Source organism: Carassius auratus, unplaced genomic scaffold (genome assembly GCF_003368295.1).
Source record: "Carassius auratus strain Wakin unplaced genomic scaffold, ASM336829v1 scaf_tig00217213, whole genome shotgun sequence".
Lineage (NCBI taxonomy): Eukaryota > Metazoa > Chordata > Actinopteri > Cypriniformes > Cyprinidae > Carassius > Carassius auratus.
In genome coordinates, this window is record NW_020528946.1 from 12,342 (window position 1) to 39,130 (window position 26,789).

The 26,789-nt window shown below is 38.2% G+C and overlaps 2 protein-coding genes across 2 annotated transcripts; both read right to left on the reverse strand.

The window, feature by feature from the left end:
* Positions 1–278: 278 nt before the first annotated feature.
* LOC113100266 (ras-related protein Rab-33B-like) lies at positions 279–9,100 on the reverse strand. Its single transcript, XM_026265046.1, has 2 exons — positions 8,515–9,100; positions 279–2,268 (listed from the first exon to the last, which is right to left on the reverse strand). Exons 1-2 carry the CDS (start codon positions 8,755–8,757, stop codon positions 1,795–1,797), a joined length of 717 nt encoding a protein of 238 aa, XP_026120831.1. The 5' UTR covers positions 8,758–9,100; the 3' UTR covers positions 279–1,794.
* A 154-nt stretch (positions 9,101–9,254) lies between these two features.
* LOC113100265 (N-alpha-acetyltransferase 15, NatA auxiliary subunit) lies at positions 9,255–26,334 on the reverse strand. Its single transcript, XM_026265045.1, has 20 exons — positions 26,281–26,334; positions 22,266–22,350; positions 20,913–21,017; positions 20,160–20,317; positions 16,716–16,850; positions 15,767–15,920; positions 15,474–15,593; positions 15,281–15,376; positions 15,088–15,194; positions 14,932–15,004; positions 13,487–13,656; positions 13,154–13,306; positions 12,942–13,070; positions 12,633–12,846; positions 12,138–12,331; positions 11,863–11,971; positions 11,603–11,701; positions 11,306–11,449; positions 11,123–11,220; positions 9,255–10,243 (listed from the first exon to the last, which is right to left on the reverse strand). Exons 1-20 carry the CDS (start codon positions 26,332–26,334, stop codon positions 10,043–10,045), a joined length of 2,598 nt encoding a protein of 865 aa, XP_026120830.1. The 3' UTR covers positions 9,255–10,042.
* Between the last annotated feature and the right edge of the window lie 455 nt (positions 26,335–26,789).

Here is a 26,789-nt window from a genome sequence, read left to right on the forward strand (position 1 = left end):
ATGACATTTAAATGTGTCATATTCTTCAATCTCTTAACCTTTAGCAAAACCTTTAGTTTTGAATCTCGCTGGGTCTCTCACGAGAAGTAAATCAAACTTGCTTTGTGTTGCAAGGCTCGTGATTGGCTGTTCGCCAGTGATGTCACACATTCACGTGCATGAGCTCCACAAACTCAGGATCAAAGCCTGAATTGACAAAGAAAGTTGATGAACAGCATCATGGTACCAACAAAGCCGGATTGGAGAGTTTTGGTTTTGTCAACTCAAAACTAATCCTGTAACTCTGAATTTGTTCAGCTACCATCATGGTACAGGACCCTGATGTTGCTTAAATAATTACAGGATTAGCTTTTTTGTTTGTTTATTGATTGCTTGATTGACCTATTATGTTACTTGTGACATTAAGTAATCCAGAACAGCTACAAAATGTATCTACCATATTTTAGTGAGTTGTGAAAACCTTCTAAATAGGACAGATTTTACCATCTGAAGCATTATATGCAACAATAATCACATTTCAAGTTGTTTTGAAAATGTTAAAGGGCTGTATGGACCATGTTATGATATACATGCAATAAAAAGTAAATTAAACATTAATAACAAATAAAAAATATTTATTATTAATACATGATAGCAAACATTCTGGTGAATCTGGATCAGCACTGTGCAAAAGGTGTGAGTTTTTATTAAAATGTAGAGACACAAACAGAAAGTACAGTAAAAAGAACAAAGTAGATCTGGGTATCATCTTCATATGTGCACTCTCAGAAAAAAAGGTACAATAGCTACGTAGGTACAAAAAAGCATAATCAGTATCCAAAGTACAATCAACATTTTATGAGTTGGCATAACAAGGTACAAACAAGTATGGTGAGAGAACACCATCTTGAGGGACTCTGATGTAACAACTTTACATGAACTAAATTTGTAATTTATTATGACTCTCTAACTTCATCTGTTGTGTCGCTCGGCTGTACAGATAAGAAAAACTGGATATGGGTGATTAAATGATGATACAATATTGAAATAACTTTGCATGATCACATTGATCAAAGGCTATTAACATATTTACCAACTGGGTAAAGGATTTTCAACATAGCACAAGGGTTAAGAAAAATAAAGCATAATAAAAAACACTGATTCCCAATCATCCAATCATTTGAGTACAAGGAAAAGCAGAATATAGAACAAAGAGCCAACATAGAACAAGATCTTTTTTTGTTTTGTTTATTGAATTATACAAACAATTTGCTACCTGTATACACAGTATATTTAAACTGAGCTACATGGATGTGGATGGTCACTATAGCATTGACCCAGCACAAAGAGCAGTACGTACAAGTGAAGATTCAGCTGTCAGGAAAAAAGGTTCACTTTAGTCTCATAACTCCAAGGTAAAGGTGTTGAAAGTGGTTGAAAACTGGGCATGTACGAAAGTTATTTAAGAGGAAACTGATAACCATCAACCTCAATTAATGTCCAACATAATCCTTGACAAGAAGTTACTCTGGATGTTGTCTGCAAAAAGTTTAAGGAGCAAAATCAGCAGCAAGCCTCCAAAGAAACTGGAAATTAAATCAAATCTCATCATTATGAGGCATTGCTTCTTACAGATAATGTTGTCTGAAGTAGATGTCGGATGAAAATAAAAATCCAAACATCAATTGGCATTTAAACCAGTCTTCATACCTTCAAGACCATTGATCTGTTATTCTCAAAGTTCACACTGCTATTTTTATCCCTATTTAGAGAACCTACTGAAATAAGCACATAACTATAATGACCATTAATCTGTCAGCAGACACAGGTCCATTTCTTCTTGCTCTCCTGTGCTGTTATGACTTTTCCTGGGATATTGAAGCTCTCAGATCTGCACTGTAACACCAATTCATTCACACTCTCCCGTCTCTGGCTCTTTAACCTCTGTGCCAACGTCACAAAGATGCTGTCCACCGAGTCCCCTTTGTGACCTTTGGCTGAAGTAATATAAAAAGACATGCCGTGGACTTCGGCCAAATGTTGAGCCTGATCGATTAACACAGAAGCAGTAGACGAAGTGACCAGATCGGTCTTGTTGCAAACGAGAGCACGGGGTACATCCAGTCCAAGAGAGTGCTGGCGGCATTCATCCATCCACATGGGAATATTGCAGAAACTAGTGGGGTTAGTGACATCGAAGACTAAGACAATTCCATGCACATTGCGATAGTAGTGCTGCACCATGCTTTTACGAAAACGCTCCTGGCCAGCCGTGTCCCACAGCTGTACCTGAGGTGAGACAAAATGAAGAAATGTACAGTATTTTTTTTTTTTTTTTGTACATAGAGAACATTTTACTCATGACCTTGTCATGCTGTACCATTTGAGCAACAGAAACATTGAAAACTGAAACTGAGTCTCCATAGGGTTCCCTATCGAAAGGTAACTCCCATTGTGTTGGTGTTTGACAACTGTTTGGGTAACTCTTATTTACTCTACTACTGAAGTCTGATTGATTAATGTTTGTGTAGCTGCACAAACCAGGGCAGTGCCCATGCAGAGACTGTGCTCACGGAGATGGAATGCAATCACAGAGAGCATGAGTATCGCTCTTCTCAGCTTGCAAATCAATTTCTTCAATGGAGGCAGCCCATCTCTCCTGTTTCACCTCTCTCTCCTCTCTCAGCGAGCTCGGGGAAAGAAACTGTGCAGTCATGGAGTGGAGCAACCGGGTTTGAATAATCTCATGCCGGCAAGAGCCTGCGTGCTCATTCTCCCCAGTCACTTTGATTCGCCGGTGTGTGTTTTACACACGAGATTGTTCCCCTCTTATATCGAGTGACTCAATCCTTCTAAGTCGATGGGAGTAGAAACGTGTCATCAATGATATAGATAGCTGTTGCACTTACTGTCCATGCATTGCTTGTAGAGCCCCTTCTTCAATGAAGAGAGTCCCATCTCCCCTGATCTCGCGTTTCTCCCCTCCCAGTTATCTCAGAGAAGAAATGGTGTAATCGTGAGTTTGAATGATCGGACTTCCGTGATTTTACACCGGCATAAGTCCCGCATGTCTTACTCTCACTGCAGCACTTTGATCTGCCAGTGTGTTTTACATGTGAGGATCAGTGCCCCTCGCTTACATCGAGCGGCTCAATCCTTCTAGGTGGATCGGAGTAAAGGCTGTCACCAGTGATATCTCTGTGAAATCCCCACACTGAGGCATCACTCACTTAGACAGATCACTCTGGCTATGAGAGTATGTGCCTCAGTCTGCTGCGCTTGCATTTTGTCTTCCTCAGTGAAGGTGGCCCTGCCTTTCCCACACTCAGACTATCTAATTGGATAGTAGATGATATAGCTCTAGTTTATTCCTCAGCTGGCTTGAAATGCCCTTTAGATGTGAGTGCCCATTCCACCAGAGGAATGGGCTTCTCTTGGGACTGGTCCAGTAGAATCACTTTTGGGGAGATTTGCACAGACACTGGCTGGTCGCCGCCGTCTACCTTTATTAGATTCTACAATTTGGACATCGGATGGGGAGATTTATCTTAAGAAGACCTCAGATAGTTCTCTGGTCTATTTATGGCTCAGGCTTATGGAGCCCTCACTGAGTGTTTCTGGGCTGAGCTCACGAAGCAAACTAAGTTTTGCATCTGCATACAGCACAGAGCAACTGGATTCGTTCCCCAAACAGTCACCAAACAACGATGCAATGGGAATTACCTTTCGATAGGTGAACACTCCGGTTACCTCACATAAGCATGGTTCCCTGAGATAAGGGAATAAGCACTGCATAACCGGTCATGCTATAGCTGTACATGAATCAACTGCTTTCACTTCAGTCGTATGATTCTGATGATTCCAGCTTCTGGCAGGCTCAGGCGCCATTGGTTTGTGCCACTACACAAACGTTAACCAATCAGGCTTCAGTAATAAAGTAAACAGGAGTTTCCCCAAACAGTCATCAAATGACAATGCAACACTTGTTTCCTTATCTCAGGGAACCAAGGTTACGTGAGTAACCAGAGCGTTTTATGTACCTGACATGAGGGTATTTAAAATAAATTTATTAGGGTTTTTAATATATGTGACCTTGGACCAGAAAACAAAACAAAAACAAAAAAACTTAAAAAAAAAAAAAAATGTAGCATGGGTATATTTTTCTTTTATGCCAAAAATCATTAGGATATTAAGATCACATTCCATAAAGATATTTTGTGAATATCCTACCATACAAACATCAAAACGTAATTTTTTATCAGTAACATGCATTGCTTGAAAAACACACATAAACCATATATTTTCGCAATTGTGTGTTTTACGGTCTTCACATTTCATCAGTAAAAATATTTCTTTTTTTCAGCTCAGCTACAATGATAGCTGGATGCTTTTGTTCATATTAGGGATTTCCTGCATGTTATAAGTTATTACTTCTATGAGACTGTTTTGGACTTTCTGTGCGAGAGATCCCTTCGGCTTCCAGTATGAATGAAGCATGCACTGCATGAGAGAGTTCAGTGCTAAATGATGTTCACATCTCATTTTGAACATGAATAAATCGTCAGGTCATGCCCAGACTATCGATACTGTCTCTGAATTTAAATCTAGATTTAGATCTAAAAACCTCTATGTGAATGGTCTGTGTATTTTTTGGTCATTTGAGTATCTACTTAAAAATAAATAAACCGAAACAAGAAACAGTTTGATTTAAAGTTTTGCTGGATTTTTCGTATTTTTGCTCATGGGTAAAAGATTTGATAATGCTTTTATATTCATTTTGAATGTGAGTGGCGCTGAAACGTCCCTGCTATACTGTAAAATGATTAACTGAATTCACAAATTCCGTGGATGACGACCATATGAGTGTGGGTGTGACCACAATACAGATAGTGAGTTCAAACTTGAAACATTGTACCTCTAGTTGGTTCCATATGAATTACACAAAATTATTTAATTTTTTGATTTAACCCTTGTGATGCGTTCAAAACCATATAAAACTTGTGGTATTCCAGGGAAAAATGTCCCAGCTTCAAAAAATTGCTTATAAATCTCTCATTATGCTATATTATCACCAAATATTGGATTCAATCTTTTTGTCAACTTCTTTTCTTTCATTTAGGACTGGTTTTGTATTTATATTAGCATCTGATTAATCGGAAGCCTTGTTTATCTGAGAGTACGCACCTGATTTTTTGAGTGAAAAAAAACATTATTTATTAATAATTTCTGCAATATTAAATAAAAACTGATGAAAATTTGCACTGTTTATCACAGTGTACTTTAATGTTTTGAAAGGCTTTTATTTTGCACAAAATGGCACAATGTCACGGTGTACCCAGACAAAAATGACCCGGCCTCAAAAAAATTGCTTATAAATCACTCATTATGCTATATTATCACCTAATATTGGATTCAATCTTTTTGTTATCTGACTCGGCTCGGTGTTCATCTTCAGTTCTCTCTTCAAAGCAGTTCAGTCAGTGTACTGTTTGAGTAAATGAATTACTGTGGGATATTGGTTTGTTTGAACTCAGCCACATTAAAAAAAGTTAACAGCTTAAGTAATTTACGGATTAATGCATATTGGAGACGAGAACCGTTTAAAACGATTCAGTTCAATTTGGTGAAATGGTTCAAAAAGATCTGGTTACATCGGATGATTCGTTCGTGAACCGGTGTTATGCCAAATTTCGACCCCCTGCCGAATTACAGTATTGTTCAAAATAATAGCAGTACAATGTGACTAACCAGAATAATCAAGGTTTTTAGTATATTTTTTATTGCTACGTGGCAAACAAGTTACCAGTAGGTTCAGTAGATTGTCAGAAAACAAACAAGACCCAGCATTCATGATATGCACGCTCTTAAGGCTGTGCAATTGGGCAATTAGTTGAAAGGGGTGTGTTCAAAAAAATAGCAGTGTCTACCTTTGACTGTACAAATTCAAAACTATTTTGTACAAACATTTATTTTTTCTGGGATTTAGCAATCCTGTGAATCACTAAACTTATATTTAGTTGTATGACCACAGTTTTTTAAAACTGCTTGACATCTGTGTGGCATGGAGTCAACCAACTTGTGGCACCTCTCAGCTGTTATTCCACTCCATGTTTCTTTAACAACATTCCACAATTCATTCACATATCTTGGTTTTGCTTCAGAAACAGCATTTTTGATATCACCCCACAAGATTGGGCTGGCCACTCCATAACATTAATATTGTTGGTTTGGAACCAAGACTTTGCCCGTTTACTAGTGTGTTTTGGGTCATTGTCTTGTTGAAACAACCATTTCAAGGGCATGTCCTCTTCAGCATAGGGCAACATGACCTCTTCAAGTATTTTAACATATGCAAACTGGTCCATGATCCCTGGTATGCGATAAATGGGCCCAACACCATAATAGGAGAAACATGCCCATATCATGATGCTTGCACCTCCATGCTTCACTGTCTTCACTGTGTACTGTGGCTTGAATTCAGAGTTTGGGGGTCGTCTCACAAACTGCCTGTGGCCCTTGGACCCAAAAAGAACAATTTTACTCTCATCTGTCCACAAAATGTTCCTCCATTTCTCTTTAGGCCAGTTGATGTGTTATTTGGCAAATTGTAACCTCTTCTGCACATGCCTTTTTTTTAACAGAGGGACTTTGCGGGGGATTCTTGAAAATAGATTAGCTTCACACAGACGTCTTCTAACTGTCACAGTACTTACAGGTAACTCCAGACTGTCTTTGATCATCCTGGAGGTGATCATTGGCTGAGCCTTTGCCATTCTGGTTATTCTTCTATCCATTTTGATGGTTGTCTTCCGTTTTCTTCCACGTCTCTCTGGTTTTGCTCTCCATTTTAAGGCATTGGAGATCATTTTAGCTGAACAGCCTATCATTTTTTGCACCTCTTTATAGGTTTTCCCCTCTCTAATCAACTTTTTAATCAAAGTACGCTGTTCTTCTGAACAATGTCTTGAATGACCCATTTTCCTCAGCTTTCAAATGCATGTTCAACAAGTGTTGGCTTCATCCTTAAATAGGGGCCACCTGATTCACACCTGTTTCTTCACAAAATTGATGACCTCAGTGATTGAATGCCACACTGCTATTTTTTTGAACACACCCCTTTCAACTAATTCAACTAATTGCCCAATTGCACAGCCTTAAGAGCGTGCATATCATGAATGCTGGGTCTCATTTGTTTTCTGAGAATCTACTGAACCTACTGGTAACTTGTTTGCCACGTAGCAATAAAAAAATATACGAAAAACCTTGATTATTCTGGTTAGTCACATTGTACTGCTATTATTTTGAACAATACTGTATTACTCCCCTAGTATTGGTAGGTTTAGGAGTAGATGTGGGCGAGGGGTTAGGATTAGGGGTGGGGCTAGGATTAGGCAAACAGGTAGCGATTTGAACAAGGGGGGTAAAAAGTCAAAATTGGGCACAACACCGGATATTACAAACTACTTTGTTTTGAACTCTCTCATAACCGACACGGAATAGAAGACAATGCTGAATAAAGTCGTAGTTTTTGCTATTTTTTGGACCAAAATGTATTTTCGATGCTTAAACAAATTCTAATTGACCCTCTGATGTCACATGGACTACTTTGAAGATGTTTTTCTTACCTTTCTGGACATGGACCGTACACACAGTTTTAATGGAGGGACTAAGAGCTCTCAGATTAAATTTAAAATATCTTAAACTGTGTTCCGAAGATAAACGGAGGTCTCAAGAGTTTGGAACGTGAGTTATTTATGACATAATTTAGATTTTTCGATAACCCTTTAAAGCCATGTCCATGTGCCCCTTTTATACTTTGTGTACCTGTCCCTCCAAAGGTCTCTGCACAGCCCTGGACATATATACATAAATACTGCAAGGCAAATAGAGTTGTAGACAAATCTGAATAATTCATAATCATAAGAGAAACACATATACGTACAAACATAACAGTACGATGTTCACACAAGACAGACCGACAACACGGTTCTGCACTGACTTTACAGAAGCAGAAAATGGCAATTTCCTGGTCAAGTCTAGTCAACGTTCTTAAAACGATCATGACTGACCTGATGTAAATGGTTAAGCAGCTGTTATTTGTGCGTAGGACTAGTAATTCCTAATTTTAAAGCTCAAAAAAGATCTTGACAAAGCTGTGAAATCCCACGTTTTGCTCTTGTTCCGCAAATGGAGTTCACAAGCAGTAAATCTACCTGCCACTTAAAAATTAAAGCGTAAAAGATTACGTCAGCTATTTTATAGACAACAGGTCTGATAAATCTAATTCAGTTCAGGGGGGGAAAAACAATTAATGTAGCAAAATGCATTCATTTAAACGATGGATAAAGTGATGGTAAGAATTTGTGTACTTAGAATTCGGTTTATGGGGTGAAAAGTTAACCAACATGCATCAACATGTTTACAACTTTTCAGCCAAAGCATCTTGAGATTACGCAATTACTGCATGACATAAAAAAAACGCTTAAATCATCTTTTCCCTTTAAATTAGCAATTTGAAATAAATTTGATTCTTACTTTAATTTTCTCGCCTTCTAAATCAATAAGTTTCTCACGGAAATCCACCCCGATTGTAGCCTCCGTTCTGCTGGGAAACTGTCCGGTGCAGAAGCGGTGCGTCAGGCAAGTCTTCCCGACACCAGCATCTCCAATCACAATGATCTTACAGGTCCGACACCGACAGCGCACCGGGTTACCGGTCGATGAAGTGGAGCTCTCTAAAGACGAATCCATCTGCCCTTCCAGTGACGAAACAAACATGTGAAATGATGTTAAAATGAGACAAAGTTCAGAGCACTCCAGTGAGCACTCCTCACATGCCCATGACTGATGGTTACTGATTATAAGAACTTCCCCTTCAAATAGAGAAAGCTGGACTCGTTTTCAAAGCAACCCTCAATAAGATGTCAAAACAGGTAATTAAAGTAAACGCTTGCTTTTTTGCAATTAATAATCAACACAATTGTTTATTTTATGCATGAATTCATGCATGCAATTTTGCATATGGGATAAGAACCGTTTTTAAAAAGGGAAGTCTGACATTCAGCTTGAACAGAAACCAAACAGCCCACAGTTATTTCATATCCCTCTACGGTAGACAAAACGGTTTCTCGTGTAAAATTGGAAATACGTGAGACAAAGGATGTTTTGAAATGCTGATGAAATGCTTTGAAGAGTTTTAATGACTTTACCAAAGTCAGTGAAGGAAAAAAAAAAAAGAGTGATGTACATGGACTGGTGCCAAATGGGTGCTCTTCACTGTTTGATTTTTTTTATTACAAAAAAATCTATCATACAACAAACTCTTCTTTGAACACTGTAACCCATTTGGATTAAACAGAGTGATAGAATGAGGTAAAAATGAAGGAGAAAGGAGGAAAGGTTTTCTTTTGTCAACTTCACAGGCTCTTGATCACAGTTTGCTGTTGTTTGTTGGATACAGCCTCTTCCAGCTCCAAGATACGCAAAAAGGAACCTCTACACATGCTGCTTCCCCATTATGACATCCCTTCCTGTCCACACCCAAACTCTCCCCTAAACGTGTCCAATAATTCAGCTGCCTTTTCACACAAAATAGATCTTTTGCACAACAAGCCACGCATCCTTTTAAGCTTTTATTTTTCATATAAATTACTCTTTAAAATAGGGGAAATATGGGTTTGAGTGCGCTTCTCTTGCTTGGTTTGTTGACTATGGGATTTGCTCTCGCCATTGCACAAAGTTTGCATTCAGACATACCGTATTTCAAAATGGGATGCATGTTTGACTATTTTTCAGTTAGAGAGTAGTCATCAGCAAGGTTAAAAAAGTAAAATGGGCATTTCATTCTCTACCCTCCCCCATATACCCCTCCTCTTCTTCCTCCAATCCAAAACACAGTCATTGTCTGTCAGTCCTAACTGCAATTTCTGGGGGTGTAGAAGATCGCAGGAAGTTCTGCACAAAATCGCAATAATCAGTAGCAACCGTCTCGGGTGTTTGAGTGGCGGTGCTGCACCGCTTCCCATTCCACCTCCTCCCTCAGTCCTTCACCCTCTTTGGATGTTCACATATCATTGGCCAGCTCCTCAGTTTCTGTGGAGACGTCTCCATTGACCGCAATCTTCATGTTTTCCTCATAGCCTGGAGGCATGAAGGCCAGCGTATAGGGGCAGATCTTATGACACTCTGCTCGGTATAACTCAGCAGTTTCCTTAGCCTCTCCAAGGCTGCCATCACGCAGGCTTTCCAAAACCTCTGTACAGATCTGCAAAAATAAAGTAGTAATATATTATAAGCATGCAATACACCATGGTTTTCCAATTGGGGGTTGATAAGTTGCATAACTGCAGGGGGTTCATAAGTACATGAAAAGCTGATAATGAAACAATGTGTAATTAAAATAAAGAAATGCCTCTGCTTCCTGGTAATTCACTCACCCCCATGTCATCCAAGATGAAGGGTTTTGAGGAAAACATTACAGGATGTTTCTCCATAGTAGACTTCTATGACCAAATTGTACTTTTAATGCAGCTTCAAAGGGGTCTATATGATCCCAGCCGAGGAAAAAGGGTCTAATCTAGTGAAACAATTGGCCATTTTCTATTTTTTTTTTAAATGTATATAATTTTTAACCATAAATGCTTATCTTGCAATAGCTTGGCCTCATGCCTTATGTAGTCATGACCCAGTGTTTACAAAGTCGAAAGGCCATTACAGTACAAAAGGTAAAACAATGATGTTGGACGATTCTGAAGTTGAGTTGTTCGCCCTAGCCTACCTTTTTGAACCAAAGTACACACAGAGGAAGAACTAGTGCAAGAGAAGCATTTGTAGTTAGAAAGTACATAATTTTTATTCTTTTAAGAAAATGACCGATCATTTTGCTAGAGAAGACCCCTTAATTCTCAGCTGGGATTGTGTAGAGCCATTTGAAGCTACACTGAAACTGCAATTTGGACCTTCAACTCATTGGCTCTCATTGAAGTCCACTATATGGGGGAAAACCCTGGAATGTTTTCCTCAAAATGCTTAATTTAAACTGAATACAGACATGAACATCTTAGATGACATGAGGGTGAATTGTCAGGAAATTGTTATTCTGGAAATGAACTAATCCTTAAAAGTCATGCAGTCCATTGTGTACCTGAATGTTTCTGTTGTTCAGTGATTCATCAAGTGCTACAGCCAGGTCCACCGCTTTCTTCTGTGTTGAAGGGTCCAAGTAGAACATCATTTTGGCAGCTATATAGGAAGACAGTTGAAATTCAAAATTGAATGTGAAAAATTAGCAGTAAAAAAAAAAAAAAAAGGTGTTGAGTATTTGCACCTGCTACTCGATGAGGGATGGAATTGAAGTGCTTGGTGAGGAAGGCCTGGTTGAAGCTCTTCGCATTACTTTCCCCAAACAGCCTGGAGATTTCCTGCTTGAGAACCATGCTGACCGATTCCGCTAGGTCTTTACTTTCGGACACTGTCAGCCAATTAATAGCAACACATTACCAAACAAACATTATGATACATTGAGGTGAATATGGTGTCAAAAGCAAGAAATAAGACAGAGACCAATTGATATAAATAAAAATACTACTACACTAAGAGCAAGAGGCAACCTGGGTTCACTCACCTCCTTTAAAGAAGCGCACTAAACACTGGTGAAGCCAAGGGTGGTCCGGGTCGATTGCATAGGCCCTCTTCACTGACTGTAGCATTAATAGGAACTTTTCTGTGAGGAAATTGTGGACAAAGAACACTGAAATTATGCATCTATTCAAGTCACAATTGAATGGAAGTCGCAATGGATATTTTTTCATACATCCAAGAGAAACATTATCACAAAAGTAAAACTATTATTAGACTGTACAAATGGAGATGTAAAGCATATACCTTTCCTAAAGTAGATCTCAAAGGCCAGAAGGTGTGTGTCTATCTTATTCTTTACCAAGTTTTTCAAGGGTGTCAAAAACTTTACAGCTTCATCTAATGGGTTCTCAACCTTAAAAATGAGAAAGAAAGACCTTTTTATCCAAGCACAATAAAAGTCTTTGAGTTTCTTTGAATTTCTCCTTTGTTATCTTACTAAAGAGACAAATTGTTAAGAAGCCTTTTAGATAAAGAATTTCTCCACTTTCACGAACATTACTCTTAACACAAGCACACACCCTGGCGAGTTTCTCAGGTATAAGTTCCTCTTTAGGTCCACCAATCTCTTCATCATCATCCTCCTTCTTCTTTTTCTGGTTCTTTAACTGTTTTTCTTTCTCTGCGTTCTTTTTTTCTTCCTCTAGCTGCGCTTTCTTCTGTGCTCTCCGTTGCTTATTCCTTAACTTTTTCAGTTCTTTGTCAGTCAGGTTCCCTGTTGGGAAAACAGAAGCAAAAAAATTGAAGCAAGTCTGTATATGTTTAAAGTTTGCTTTTGGTATGGAAGCCCATTTCTGGCATGAAAAAAAAAAAAATGTAATTACAACATTCTCCTCTTTCATACAGTTTGGACTGTTTTCTTGCAGCTGAAAATACCTTTTTCTCAGAATTGTGAAAAATGCAAGAACTCTTTGCATCTCAAAATATGACTTGTTTTCTTTGAATACCGAGTCTCAAATGCCTTTATTTTTTATTCCATGATAGAAACTGGTTTCTAAAGATAAATGTCATATTACCAGTATCGGCCTGCAGTTCCTTGCTGTCATCTGTCAGCGGGTTGTCATGCAGGTTGAGGTAGATTAGGATGGCGGTTTGTGAGGCTTTGAAGTAGAATGGGTGCATCCGTAACACGTCCTCCAGTTTAAGCAGGTCCACATAGGAACGCAGCGTCATTTTCCGCATGCAATACGTATGGAAGTCAAACTGGTCATCTGTTATCTCTACAAAGTGCTGTAATAAACAAACGGGAGAAGGTAGTACTCAGATGAGGAGGTAAAAGCAACACACAAATACCATAATATACTGACAAAGCAAAGATGACTAACCCTTTCAATCTCATGGCATTTTTTGAGTGCTTCTCCATATTTCATCATGGATTTATAGGCCAGAGCACATTCAGTTTGGAACCACATGCACTGCATCTCATTCAGATTCTCTACCGCAGACGCTCCCTCCTGAGAGAGAGGAACAAAGCGGTTACACACAAAACACCTATGAGAAGATTAGGTATTCAAAAGTACGCACACACTTCCCTTACCCTTGTGAATTTGGCGCACATTTCCTCAGCCTCCTTAATCAGACCTGCTTTAAGCAGGTACTTGGCGCATTTGGAGTTAATAAAACGATCTGCCGTGTCCAGTGCCTGAGCTTCATCCATCCAACGAGCTGCTTCCCGGATATTCCCAGCATGCTGAGTGAGGAAATACAAACGGACCAGGATATGACAATCAAATTACAGAACCCAGCTAATTATTCAAATTTCCGTTTAATTACCCACACTGTTCAGAGTCGTTGCAATTATCGTTTTAATTAGCAAACTCCAATTTGAATTAATCTGCATTATAGTAATTGTGTGCAATGCATTTTGTACCTTGTATATCTTGGCTTTAATGAGAAAGAGCTCAATCAGAGTAGGTGTGCTCTCAATGGCAGCGTTGATGTATTCGAGAGCCTTGGTGTGCTGGCCGATTTGATCATAGTGCTGAGCCAGGAAATACTGCACCCAGAGTAACGTAGTGGGCGGCTCCTCCTTGCCATCATCTATATGTGAACATCAAAAGAACCAAACAGGTAATGCTAATCCACTGATGCCCATTAGACTGCTCAGCACAGCATTAAAAGCATCATATTCATTTTTCTATAATGTCCACTTATAATGTTTGCTTCTTTACACTAATGTAGTTTTATACAAGCATATTCCACCTTCTCCATCTTCGTTTTAAATAGCCTGTTTTTTTTTCAGTACTTTGCCTTTAAACTATCTTTCTTTGATTTATAATTATAATTAAATTATATATATAAAAAATAAAATCCAATTGTTTTTATTAATAATAATAATAATAATAATAATAGGAGATGGCTAGATATATAAGCATTAAGAAAACTATACTTTATAAAAAGAACGATTTATAAAAATGTTCTTCAATATCATCTTGGCAAAGTCTGCATTATGTTGATTTCAACTAAAAACTAGACTGATATTATCAGGGAGCTTGATAATACAAATTTTAGCTGCTAAATTCTCATTTTGGGATTCTTCTGAAAGATATACAGCGCAGAAGGTGCTACACACTGCCAGGGACAGCAAATGGTCTGGCAAAATGTCTCAATGTTTATTTCTACATTTTACATATTTTTGTGTGAAAAGAAAACAAAAATAATGACTTTATTCAACAATTTCTACTCTTCCATGTCAATCTCCACCGTGCATTCACAAGAGTACCATGACACATGCGTATGGCGCTGCTGACGCAGGAACCTGCATTCTGGCATCATGGTACTGTCTTGAATACACGTCGAATTCCGACTTAAAGAGAATAAATTGATGAATAAAGTCTTTTTTTGTTTTCTTTGCACACAAAAGTATTCTCGCAGCTTTATAAAATTACAGTTGAAGCACTGATGTCACATGGACTATTTTTACGATGTTCTTACTACCTTTCTGGGCCTTGAACGTGTCAGTTGTGTTGCTGTCTATGGAGGGTCAGAAAGCTCTCGGATTTCATCACAAATATCGTAATTTGTGTTCTGAAGATGAACGAAGGTCTTATAGGTTTGGAATGACATGAGGATGAGTGGTTAATAACAGAAATTTAATTCTTGGGTAAACTAACCCTTTAACTTTTTTTTCACATAAATTTGGGTGTTCACATAGTTACAACAATATTTCAATACAGTATTTTTGCACTAGAGAGAGTTTTGTGCTCTGCAACTTATAATGCAGATTGACATTTTATTTTATATTAAAAAATTTGATTGGTCTATCTAACCCTAACCCAATACTTTAAATTAAAAACAAAAAAAACAACAACATACCATTTGGGCTGAACATTCGACAGCTCCGTAATGACGTATCAAAACCAACAACTAATTCTTCAATTATTGAGACCTGCAATTAAAACAAAATGTGAAAAACTCATCTGGATGTAAACCGTAGTTGGCATGTCCTGTGTGATTAGATTCTGTCCTCACCTTCTCTTTGTCCTGATAGAGAGATCGGAGTGTGGTGAAGACAGGAGGACAGCCCTTACTGAAGTTCATTCGTAAATATCCATCCAGACACTCCCGAAACTTATCTCCTAAACAATCCAGAAACCATGTCACTCAACATCCACAGAACTTGCAGAAGAAGCTGATGTATTAGACCAGAGGGAGAACTGCCTACCAGACAGGAAGCTGAGAGGTAATCTGCGAGGTACGAGGCCTTTAGGGTATTTCTCCCAGGCCTCCTCATAGATCTTCAGCTTCTCTTCTGCATTTGCTGAAGAAAACACCAGAATTGCTATGTTTTGTTAAACTCTTAATAAGGTGTGTATAAGATTAAACAAATATGCAGACAAACAATTGTTCATGTGTACCAGGCTTGAAGGCTTTTTCCAGGCCATGGTAATAAGACCAATTTTCAGGATTTCTCTCCTGTAGTCTTCTGTACACATCTGCTGCCTCCTCAAACCGTTCCAGATTCAACAGCAGCTCCCCTACACATCCACAACACGAGGAGAGAAAATAAAGAGAGAGAGTGTTCCATAGTGCACCACAAACAGGAAGTCAATCTGCTAGACAAGCAAAATGTGAATAGGAAAAACTGCATAATGGACAAAATAGTATAAAAGCAGAAAAAAAAAGGAAAATCAGAGGTGCACTGATGTACCTTTGGTTTCTTCCACTGCCAGTTTATCACAGATCTGTTTCTCGTAGGTGGTGAGATGCTCCAGAGCTTCTCTGAAGAGTCCCGCCTCCCTCAAGACCTGATTCTGATACAACAGCAGCTCACTGTACTCATAATCCACCTTGTCAGGGGACGTCTGAAAGATCAAACATTCACAAACATCATCAAAATCATATACAGAAAGGATTTACTGCGTAAACTAATTCCACTATGTTAGAGTTAGGAATCTTTTATTTAGCCTTCCAACTTGTAGTTTCCCTTTGTGCTAGAAACCAATGAGAGGAAGTAAGCTTCTTATCTTGGACGCCACAACAAACACATGCCATTGTGTTGCCCATTGACCTGGAGTGGCAGGTTGACGTATTCACAATACCAAATTTGCCACTTCTGTTACCTCTGACCTCATATATTCCAAGCTAACAGGCATGTAAAAAGAACAGGTACTTTAATACTAAATGGGATATTTTTACATGCTCTGAGAACAGCGTTTGTGGTTCGATACAATGCAGATTTGAGTGTAAAATTCCCCTCCACTTTGCTAACAAATCTCCAGTTTCCTATTTAATAAACAAAACACAATAAGATAAAAGTCTGTCCTTGATATTAGTAAAAACAACAACTTGCATGAGCATTCAAGTTAAACATTCTTTTATTTGACAAAAAAAAAAAAAAAAACTAAAACCAATTGCATTTCAAAAAGCTAATTAAAATGAAAACTCAACTGAAAAAACATTTATAAACATTTATAAACATTTTTTTTATAAGATCTTTCATAACCCATTTTGTAACACTTGTTTTCCCTTTCAAAAAATTGGGAGTTTAAATCTTGTTTTCATTGGTACCGGCATAAACAACTAACTTTTGGGTATTGTGACAAACCTACAGCATTAAGAACTTGAATCTTGCTGTATCTTGTCATGTGTGCATTTACCTGTTGTGTTTTTCTAAACTCCTCAATGATTTTGGCAGCCATCTCATAGTCCTCTAAGAGGTGATATGCAATGGCGTAGCCAATCCATGACGCTCGCTGCGCTGGCCGCAACTGCAGCAGCTGATATCGGGTCTCCTACAAGAGAGTCAATACAGTCAGAACAAGGGATTTCTCTGTGGTTTGGTTTCTACAAGGTTCAAGCATTTAAAAGCTTTTAAAATGTTTAGGTTCTTGCTGAATGCAGAGGTGATATTCGATCCCTTTCAAAACAATGTAACAAAGTACCATCTTAAACTACAGAAAACAACAGTGGATCCATATTGCACAAAGCCCACATATGAAAGGCTTTCATTTCAGTGGTAAAAGTAGGTATCAGAGTAGCCTGAGGGTATGAAACATTAAACACCCACTTTATCATACCACAAAAGACAAAGAAATAAAGACAAAAGAGAGGAGGAGAGAGAAGCAGGCTCAAGAGACAGTAAATGGACATTGCTGAGTCATTGCTGCTGTATTTGGCTCAACATACACATGCATCCTAAGTGTTTCACCTCAACATTGGGCAATAATAGGAGTCTATTAATTACATTAATAGTAACTTATTTAAATATATTTTACATTCAAAAGAGCATATTAAAAGGGCATATTCTACAATAAACAATTTACACTACAGATCAACTGTTTGAGGTCAATAAATATCTTCTCACCAAGGCTGCATTTATTTGAAAACACAGTAAAACAGTGAAATATTATAAAAATTTACAACAACAGGTTTCCATGTTCTATATTTTTAAATGTATTTTATTTCTGTAATGGCAAATCCAAATTTTTAGAAGCCATTATTTCAGTGTCTCATGATCCTTCAGATATCATTAAATGATGATTTCTTCCTCAAGAAACATTTTTAGACCCATTTTCTTACTTAAAGTACATTCACCTAAAGGATTATTAGGAACACCATACTAATATGGTGTTTGACCTCTTTTCACCTTCAGAACTGCCTTAATTCTACGTGGCATTGATTCAACAAGGTGCTGAAAGCATTCTTTAGAAATGTTGGCCCATATTGATAGGATAGCATCTTGCAGTTGATGGAGATTTGTGGGATACACATCCAGGACACAAAGCTCCTGTTCAACCACATCCCAAAGATGCTCTATTGGGTTGAGATCTGGTGACTGTGGGGGCCATTTTAGTACAGTGAACTCATTGTCATGTTCAAGAAACATATTTGAAATGATTCGAGCTTTGTGACATGGTGCATTATCCTGCTGGAAGTAGCCATCAGAGGATGGGTACATGGTGGTCATAAAGGAATGGACATGGTCAAAAACAATGCTCAGGTAGGCCGTGGCATTTAAACGATGCCCAATTGGCACTTCGGGGCCTAAAGTGTGGCAAGAAAACATCCCCCACACCATTACACCACCACCAGCAGCCTGCACAGTGGTAACAAGGCATGATGGATCCATGTTCTCATTCTGTTTACGACAAATTCTGACTCTACCATCTGAATGTCTCAACAGAAAACGAGACTCATCAGACCAGGCTAGGGCTGCACGATGTGTTGTTTAAGCATCGATATCGCGACGTACGAATCCACAATAGTCACATCGCAGGATGTGCGATGTAGGCTGTCGTAGTTGATCTGTTATTTATTAACTGTATGGGCCAGAGAGCGCGCGGCCGGCGACACACTAGATGCGTGGCGCAAGCGTCTCAGCTGCGTGGCGTGTCCATTTTTAATTCGGCTCCCATGTTAACAGGTTAGAGCTTGCAGACTGCCTGCGTGAGACGCGCGTCTCGGGCGCGGCTCGGGTCGCGCGGAAAACGCGTGCATGCTAGAAATAGAACCGACGCCTATTTTCCAGGCAAAATGGAATAGGAAAATATGTTTATATGTCATTTTGTACACAGATACATATTAATTCATGACACTTAGATGTTTGAAAGTCTATATTCAGATATAAATGTAATTTAAAAAATAAATAAATAATTATCGATTTTAAAATATTGCACTTGTCACCGGCCTGAGAGAAAGAGCGCGCGCAAGAGAGAGAGAGAGCGAGCGAGTCCCGGCCGCACACTCAATGTCTTCAAAACAACACGACCGCTGTCTTGCACTCTCCCTCCCGCATATTAATCAACTGACATGATGGTGGCGATGTTTAAATCATTTAAAATGAGAATGTAAGTGTGCTCACCCCATTTTTGTTTGTAAGAAAAAATTAGATTTCATATCGCAATATATATCGCAGAAAAATAAAATATCGCAATGTAATTTTTTCCCAATATCGTGCAGCCCTAGACCAGGCAACATTTTTCCAGTCTTCAACTGTCCAATTTTGGTGAGCTCATGCAAATTGTAGCCTCTTTTTCCGATTTGTAGTGGAGATGAGTGGTACCCGGTGGGGTCTTCTGCTGTTGCAGCCCATCCGCCTCAAGGTTGTGCGTGTTGTGGCTTCACAAATGCTTTGCTGCATACCTCGGTTGTAACGAGTGGTTATTTCAGTCAAAGTTGCTCTTCTATCAGCTTGAATCAGTCGCCCATTCTCCTCTGACCTCTAGCATCAACAAGGCATTTTTACCCACAGGACTGCCGCATACTGGATGTTTTTCCCTTTTCACACCATTCTTTGTAAACCCTAGAAATGGTTGTGCATGAAAACCCAAGTAACTGAGCAGATTGTGAAATACTCAGACCAGCCATCTGGCACCAACAACCATGCCACGCTCAAAATTGCTTGAATCCTCTTTCTTTCCCATTCTGACATTCAGTTTGGAGATCAGGAGATTGTCTTGACCAGGACCACACCCCTTAATGCATTGAAGCAACCAAGTATAGGTCTCTGCAGGAAAGTAATGGGAGTTACTAGATCAAGGTGTTTTTACACCATGATACCTGATTGGTTGATGTAATAGTGACGTTAGGTTTAGGGGTGGGGTTGGGTAAGGGGGATCATTTAGATTGCATGATTCAGAAACACCCAGCAGTTTGAAAACACCCACATGGTGATAAACGCCCACTTTTGCTCTGCAGAGACCTAAGTCTCGAAGCAACTGCCTTTGATTGGTTGATTAGATAATTAATTAGATTACATTAATGAGAAAATTGAACAGGTGTTCCTAATAATCCTTTAGGTGAGTGTATTTATGTTGTTAAAATTTCTATAATTATGCGCCGATTCACACGACTCAAGAAATTTTGATTTAAACTTTGAAATTAATTTGCTCTTAATAAAAAATATTGCTCAATAATAAAATAAGACCAAATAAATACAGCAGAAAAAGTATACAAATAAAACACTGATTTAAGATTTTCAGATAGGTCTACAATTAGTATTCGGGTGCAGAAATACTAAAGAAATTGTATCAGTTAATCAAATGTAAAATTAATTGTGAATTGTAAAATAAAATGAAACTCAAACACCTACACATACTCACCCTGTAACCCTCCAGGTCTCTCATCTGGATCTGCAGGAGGGAGAGATCTCGAAGGATCTGCAAGTTGTCTTTGTCCCATTTCAGTGCATTTCTGTAGCACTTAATAGCCTCGTCATACTTCTTGTCAGACCTCTGGAGTAAACCATACACGTGCCAGCCTGAAAATGTCACATTAAGGAGAGCAGGGGAACTTCACAGAGACACTACAGAGAACTACAGCTTATTTCCATCAAGGCCATCCACATTAATAAAATAAGAAAATATTTGTTACGAAGCTGACTTCAGTCTGTCTTCAGTCTACCCACACTTAAACACGAAGAGGAGCATTTTCAATTAAATTTAAATAAACATAAGCATTTCAAAAACTGTGGTAAGGGTGTCTCATGAAGGAACAACCGAATAAAAGAATGAAGTAATTTAGTACATGGTATTTTTCTCTGTGAAACCCGAACCTCTAGGATGTGAAGCATTTGTCTGGCAGCGAGGAAACACTGCACTGTGTGTTTGGCTCTCTAAACAGTTCATGGTGTCACTGCACATCATAGTCAGACACAGGGCAGGAATCTTGGCAGGGGTCCATCACCCCCCACCCGCAGCGACAGGCATCAAATCGAGACAAATACTCAAGTGTTAATTCTGCTGCTGTGAACATGAGGAAATAAACTCATTCCAACTACTCCAACACAGGGATCATTATCATACTACCGTGTCTAAATTTCAAACGTGTGTGTCAGTCTTTATATCCAAGGATACAGACGTGGCTCTTCAGGTCATTTCTGAGACCTCTGCGGACAAGTTCATAGGCTTCTTCTTTCTTCCCCAGGCAGTTAAGGGTCAGGCCTTTCATCGCCAGTGTCTCTGCAAAGATCATATCTGTTAACTTCTTACCCATTAACCCTTTGTAAATTATCATGCACTATGTAAAAAAACGCCTGCACATTTCACACAGGAACGTTTTATGTTAAAGACAACATAATTTTTAGTAACCTTGATAACATCACTATAGTCTAAAACAATATTAATATGAATGTCTTTATGTAGAGTTAACATATCAAACTGATATTCAGCTATTTTTATATCTGGTCATTCTACCCAGTCACTAATTTTCCTAACAGTTGTCAATGGATATGAACATATGAGAGTGAAAATTGCTTAGAATTAGGGCTGGGCGATATAGCTAAACAATTTATCAACGTTATAATGTTCAACATGATTTCGGTATCGATAATTATTGAAATTTTTATAAACTTCTTTTAAAACAGAGCACAATAGAAAAACTGTTTAAATTAAACCACTGTGTTTTTAATTTACCCAAATCATTGAGATTCATTTATTTCATATAAATATCTCCTTTCTTATTCGTTATATGCAGATTAAATAAGTAATATATATATAATATATATTTATATTTAAATCAAAAAATTATATGAAAAATATAATAAAAAAATACAATTTTTTTTATAAAAATAAAATTTAATTATATTTGATTTTTATATATAAAAATATCAAACATAATTTTGTAAATTGCATTAACAATTACGAACAAAACAGCATCATGTATTTATGCTTTGCATACATAAAAAAAAGAGCCAAATCGCCAATCACACAGATTGCATTTGAAAACATATGAGACGTAGTAAAAAGGAATAAACCTCCAGGTTTAAACTTTTAACTTTGCATGGCATTCTATACATCTCTTATGTGACACGTGAGTGCAGCGGTCGCTCGCCACTGATGACGCTCCCTGATGCACACACCCAACATTTGGCTGTACCATTTTTGCATTCAAATGCATTTTTTTTTTTTTATTCAAGTAATATTTATTTTATTAACAATCTACTCATCACAGGCAGGCACAGTACTCACATTCATGTTTGTGTGTGCTGTCTGTGTCACTCATCATAGCACATGCCTAATATGGTGCGGCATTGCGAAAAACATTTATATTGTTATCGATGAAGGAGTACTGTCGATAAGTATCTATATAAATATCGCCCAGGCCTACTTAGAATATATTAATTCATTTAAATTGTTGTTCTTGTTATTCACATTAAAATGAAATGTGAGTAGTTGTACGTCATGAACACTTCCAGTCAGGGTTCTTACCTCCATGTTCGGAGAACTTGGGATTGGAGAGAATCTGTTTGCAGAATTTCAGTCCATTTCTGTACTGCTTGTGTTCATAGCATCTCTGAGTACATATGAGAGAAAAAAACATTAATAGAAAACAACCAAAAAAGAAAAGTTTGAGGGAAAAAAAACAAAAATATTGGCCAGTATTGTTACTGTTAAAGGGGTTATATGACATCACTAAAAAATAACATTATATTGTGTATTTGGTGTAATGCATTGTGTTTATGTGGTTTACCGTTCAAAAAACAACATTTTCTACATACTGTACATTGTTGCTCCTCTATGCCCCACCTTTCTGAAACATGTTAATTTCTACAAAGCTCATGTTTCCGAGAAGGGGGGTGAGCTATGACTGACCAGCTATCCAGTGCATTGTGATTGGCTGATTACCTCAAGTGTGTGACGGAAATGTTACACCCCTTTACATATTGTGATGCCGTGTCCCAGCGTGACGAGGCAAAACCAATAAAACCCATTGCAAACGAGGCATTTGTTGCATCCATTGGGGACATAATTATGGATTATAATGACTTACCATATTTTTCGCACTATAAGGTGCACTTAAAAGCCTTTAATTCTCAAAAAACGACATTGCGCCTTATAATCTGTCAAGATGTTAACATTCCCTTTAGCACAGCTCCATCTAGTGGATGTATAGCGCAAACCCAGTCAAACGTTTGACTGCGATATCTTCTATTCTATGCGCCTTATAATCCGGTGCGCCCTATATATGAAAATACAGTATATTGTCTTTTTATGCCTTGCATTGCGAATCGCGGCACTTAAACATAAAACCATTTGTCTGTGTTTGTGAACGGAGAAACCACAAACAACAGGTGATACACTACACTCCTCAGAACTCGCATTTGAATCATTTGTGGCTGAAAACAAATATACAGTTTGTGAGTCAGAGCAGCTGGCATTGTCCTCCATTAAATGCGTTGCGCAAACACAAACATTTGGTTTGAACTGTTCTGGAACAGTGTTGGAAACAAGTAAACCACTGATTTCTAGCCGTGTCCTCTTTTGGAAGGCCAAACAAAGCAGTTTCGCTTTCATAACAAAACACGCAGCATCTCCAAGACATGGCAGCAGCAGCAACAATACTACAGTGAGAATAAAAGTCACTCCTTTCTTTGCTGAAACATTTAGGCGTTGTAATGTAAATCTTCCAACACAGTGATGTAGACGTGTGCGTGTGTGGTGGTGATGGGGGGGGGGGTGTTAGAACGAGCCCCTTTAGGAGGTTGTGGATATAATTAACTTTGATAAAGAATATATCTTTGGGATCAAGACTTTAGTCATTGCAGCTTAAGGGATCTTATCAATGCACCAACAGCTTGTAACACTCCAAAGAGAAAGCAAAACTTAAAATCGCCTCATATGACCTCTTTAAAATATGCTGCGTTACATGTGGGACGCTGTGTAAAATGTAAAAACAGAATGCAATGATTTGCAAATCTCATAAACCCATAATATTTTCACAATAGAACATATCAAAAGAAGAAAACATCAAATGTTTAAACTGACGAAATGTACAATTTAAAGGAAAAAATAAGGTATGTCTGCAAACCATCTAAAAAAAAGTTTGGATAGGTGCAACCTAAGGCATATTCAGTTTGACAAATAAAGATAAAAGCAATTGATACAATCCTCTACCGATGAAAATGCTTTTTTTTTTTAAGATGAACCTCATTATTTTTATAGTAAATGTATTATTTTTACTTAAGGTTCTCCTAAATAAAACTGCACATGCAGATCCATCTTTTCTTATGGTTAGTGCTTTCTAAAGACAATCCATGGCAGGCTAAACTTGTGTGAGTGTGTGCCGAAACACACACATGCTCACATTGTCCCCTGCAAACTCTGTAAATGATGGTAATTTACTCTGAGCAGTTCTATTTGGAGCAGCTTCTGTTTCCTCTTTATTACACAGTCCTCTGCTCAGCCAGCAGGTGGTGAGATCACGAACATCACCTCATTCTGTCAGCAAATCTGGAATCTGCTCTTCCACATTCAGTACAGCACTACTGAATCACTGACTCCAGACAAAGATTATAGAATACCCAAGATGTGGCACTTGTATAGTTTTGAATGGGGAAAAATGCAACACTCAATATGGCCGCTCAATTGCAAGAAGCCCCGCCTTCTGAATGAAAGAGCCAATCGCTAATCAGTAAAGTCAGCACGACACTGCAGCTGAGACGTGTGCATACGCACTGGCTGATCTAGCCTGAAAAATTAGCTTTTTATAATGCTATTTGAGCAAAAGTTACAACATTCATGACACATTTGTCAGATTTCTTTGGTGACTTCAAAATTTAAATTTAACCATAAGCTTAGTAAACTGTTTTGGAGAATTTGATGTTTCCCCATTCAAAGAGATTGGAGTTGCACATGCATGCATGAGAGGCTTTTCAAAGACAGCCACCAAGTGACATGAATTGTCTTTAAAGAATTTTGATTCAGATCAAAATTCAGGCGATCTTATATACCACAAACTTAAAAACAGAGGCTTTGGAAACTATTAGAACAACAGCCCAAACAGATTCTAACAATATGATACGATATCTGATCCTAACAACCGTGTTAGTGGCTTAGTACAATAGAACAATGAATGCCGGTGCCAACATTTGAAACAAGCCAAATATCGGGATTGGCAATATGTCTGTCTACCACTATTGGTCATAACTTTAAACTTCAGCTAAATCTTTCAGTGGATTCATGATTACATTGTGATTATCAATACATCATATGTACTAAATGAGCATAAACCATCAGATATAGTATAAAGAAATTTACATGATAAAAAAAACACTACTTCTGTGTTAAAATTCTGCAGTTTTGCATTTGCATTTTAGACAAATGAACTAAGAATGATTATGAATAAAAGACTCTTTAAAACTTTTGTGCATCATATCAACAGACAGGCAAAAGTTTTTGTAGACTTGCCTTGTTATAAGTGCAGTTCAACATTGCATATGCAAAGCTTATTATATCAAAACCACAACACAAACACTACAATCATTACTAATGCATGACAATTTTTAGCTTTTTTCAGCTAAAACACACATATCAGTTCCACTAATTTAGCAATTTAAAGTCACTGGTTTTGGTTATGAATAGCCAAAAGCAAAAACACTCAGCTATATGCAAAACAGAGATGCTTTTTATTTTAAAAAGGAGTATGCAAGCGCTGAAAGTTTTGGCTGAGTTTGTGGTTTGATAGTCCATCATGCTGTCAGTGTCAGCTCTCATGCACTCTAGCAACTTATGCCCATCTCAAATTAGTGCCCACATCCAAATCTAATATATTTACAACATATAAATCCCTTGAAGAAGTCAGCAGTTTAAATTATTACATATAGTGAAAAGAAAGCACGACTTGCCAGTGAATTAGCTGTGAACAAACTAGTCGAGTGTTTTTAGCTCTTAAGTTGAGCATCACTAAACTTCCAGGGTTTCCTTCTTTCGCCAGAAACACATGCTCATCTCTTCCTCTCTTCTCAAACGAACTAAAACTCTTCTCGACAAAAACCGTCATTGTTATAGAAATATTCACAGGGTATTTAAAAGTGATTTGCGGGGTGAACAGGCCAGAGACTGCTTCCAGCAACTGACATGCAACATTCAGCCTCAAAACAAAGCAGCTCGACCATATAAATGTAAGTTAGGGCTAATGCCTCATAACAATCAAATAAACAAAGACTATAAGTCTCGCATGCATTTATTCAACCACTGGCAGTCTCTTTCCAACAGCTTTTTGTATGTGTGTAAGCTACAACAACAGACTGACAGCTAGCAGCTAAAAGCTAACCTCCATTTGACAGAAAGCGACTCTTGATCGTTTAGTTTTGCACGTGCTAAAAAGTGCTGCATTAACAGCTTTTAAGCGAGCATTTTAACAGCTCTCAATCACACTCATGACTGTCGCCCGCAGGCTTTATTGGGTAGGTGGAAGTTGTTGCACTGAAGTATTAGCACTCACCAGAATCCTCTTGAACAGAGCGTTTTCTTTGGGAGGCAGTGTTACTGTCGGCATCCTTTACACTCTCTCTCTCTATCAGCACATGTGAAATGAGTGCGGCTGTGTAAGGCAGCGTCTTCCCCGGTTTTTAGCACCTTGTTCTCTGAGTCCTCGCTCGGCTCGATTTAGTGCCCGTGTCGGACTAACTAACCCAGCCCTCACGTGGTGACAGAAAAGCCCCCTTTGAGCCCAAAATGGCCGAAGCGGCGCTTCTCCTCCGGGTCAAGCTGCTCCGCTGCTCGTCACTGACAGCAGGGGGCGCACCATTAACAGGTCAAACAGTTTACAGCTAATAATATAAACATCATAGACAGTAAACATCAACAATTGAAAAATGCAGACAAAAATGTTTTAAATTATATGAAATCAAAGATTTGAAAAAATAACAAGGTGCTAGATTATAATAAAATAAAGCAAATGTGTATTTCGCTGTTTAACAATATATATTTAAAAAATATATTTAAAAACAG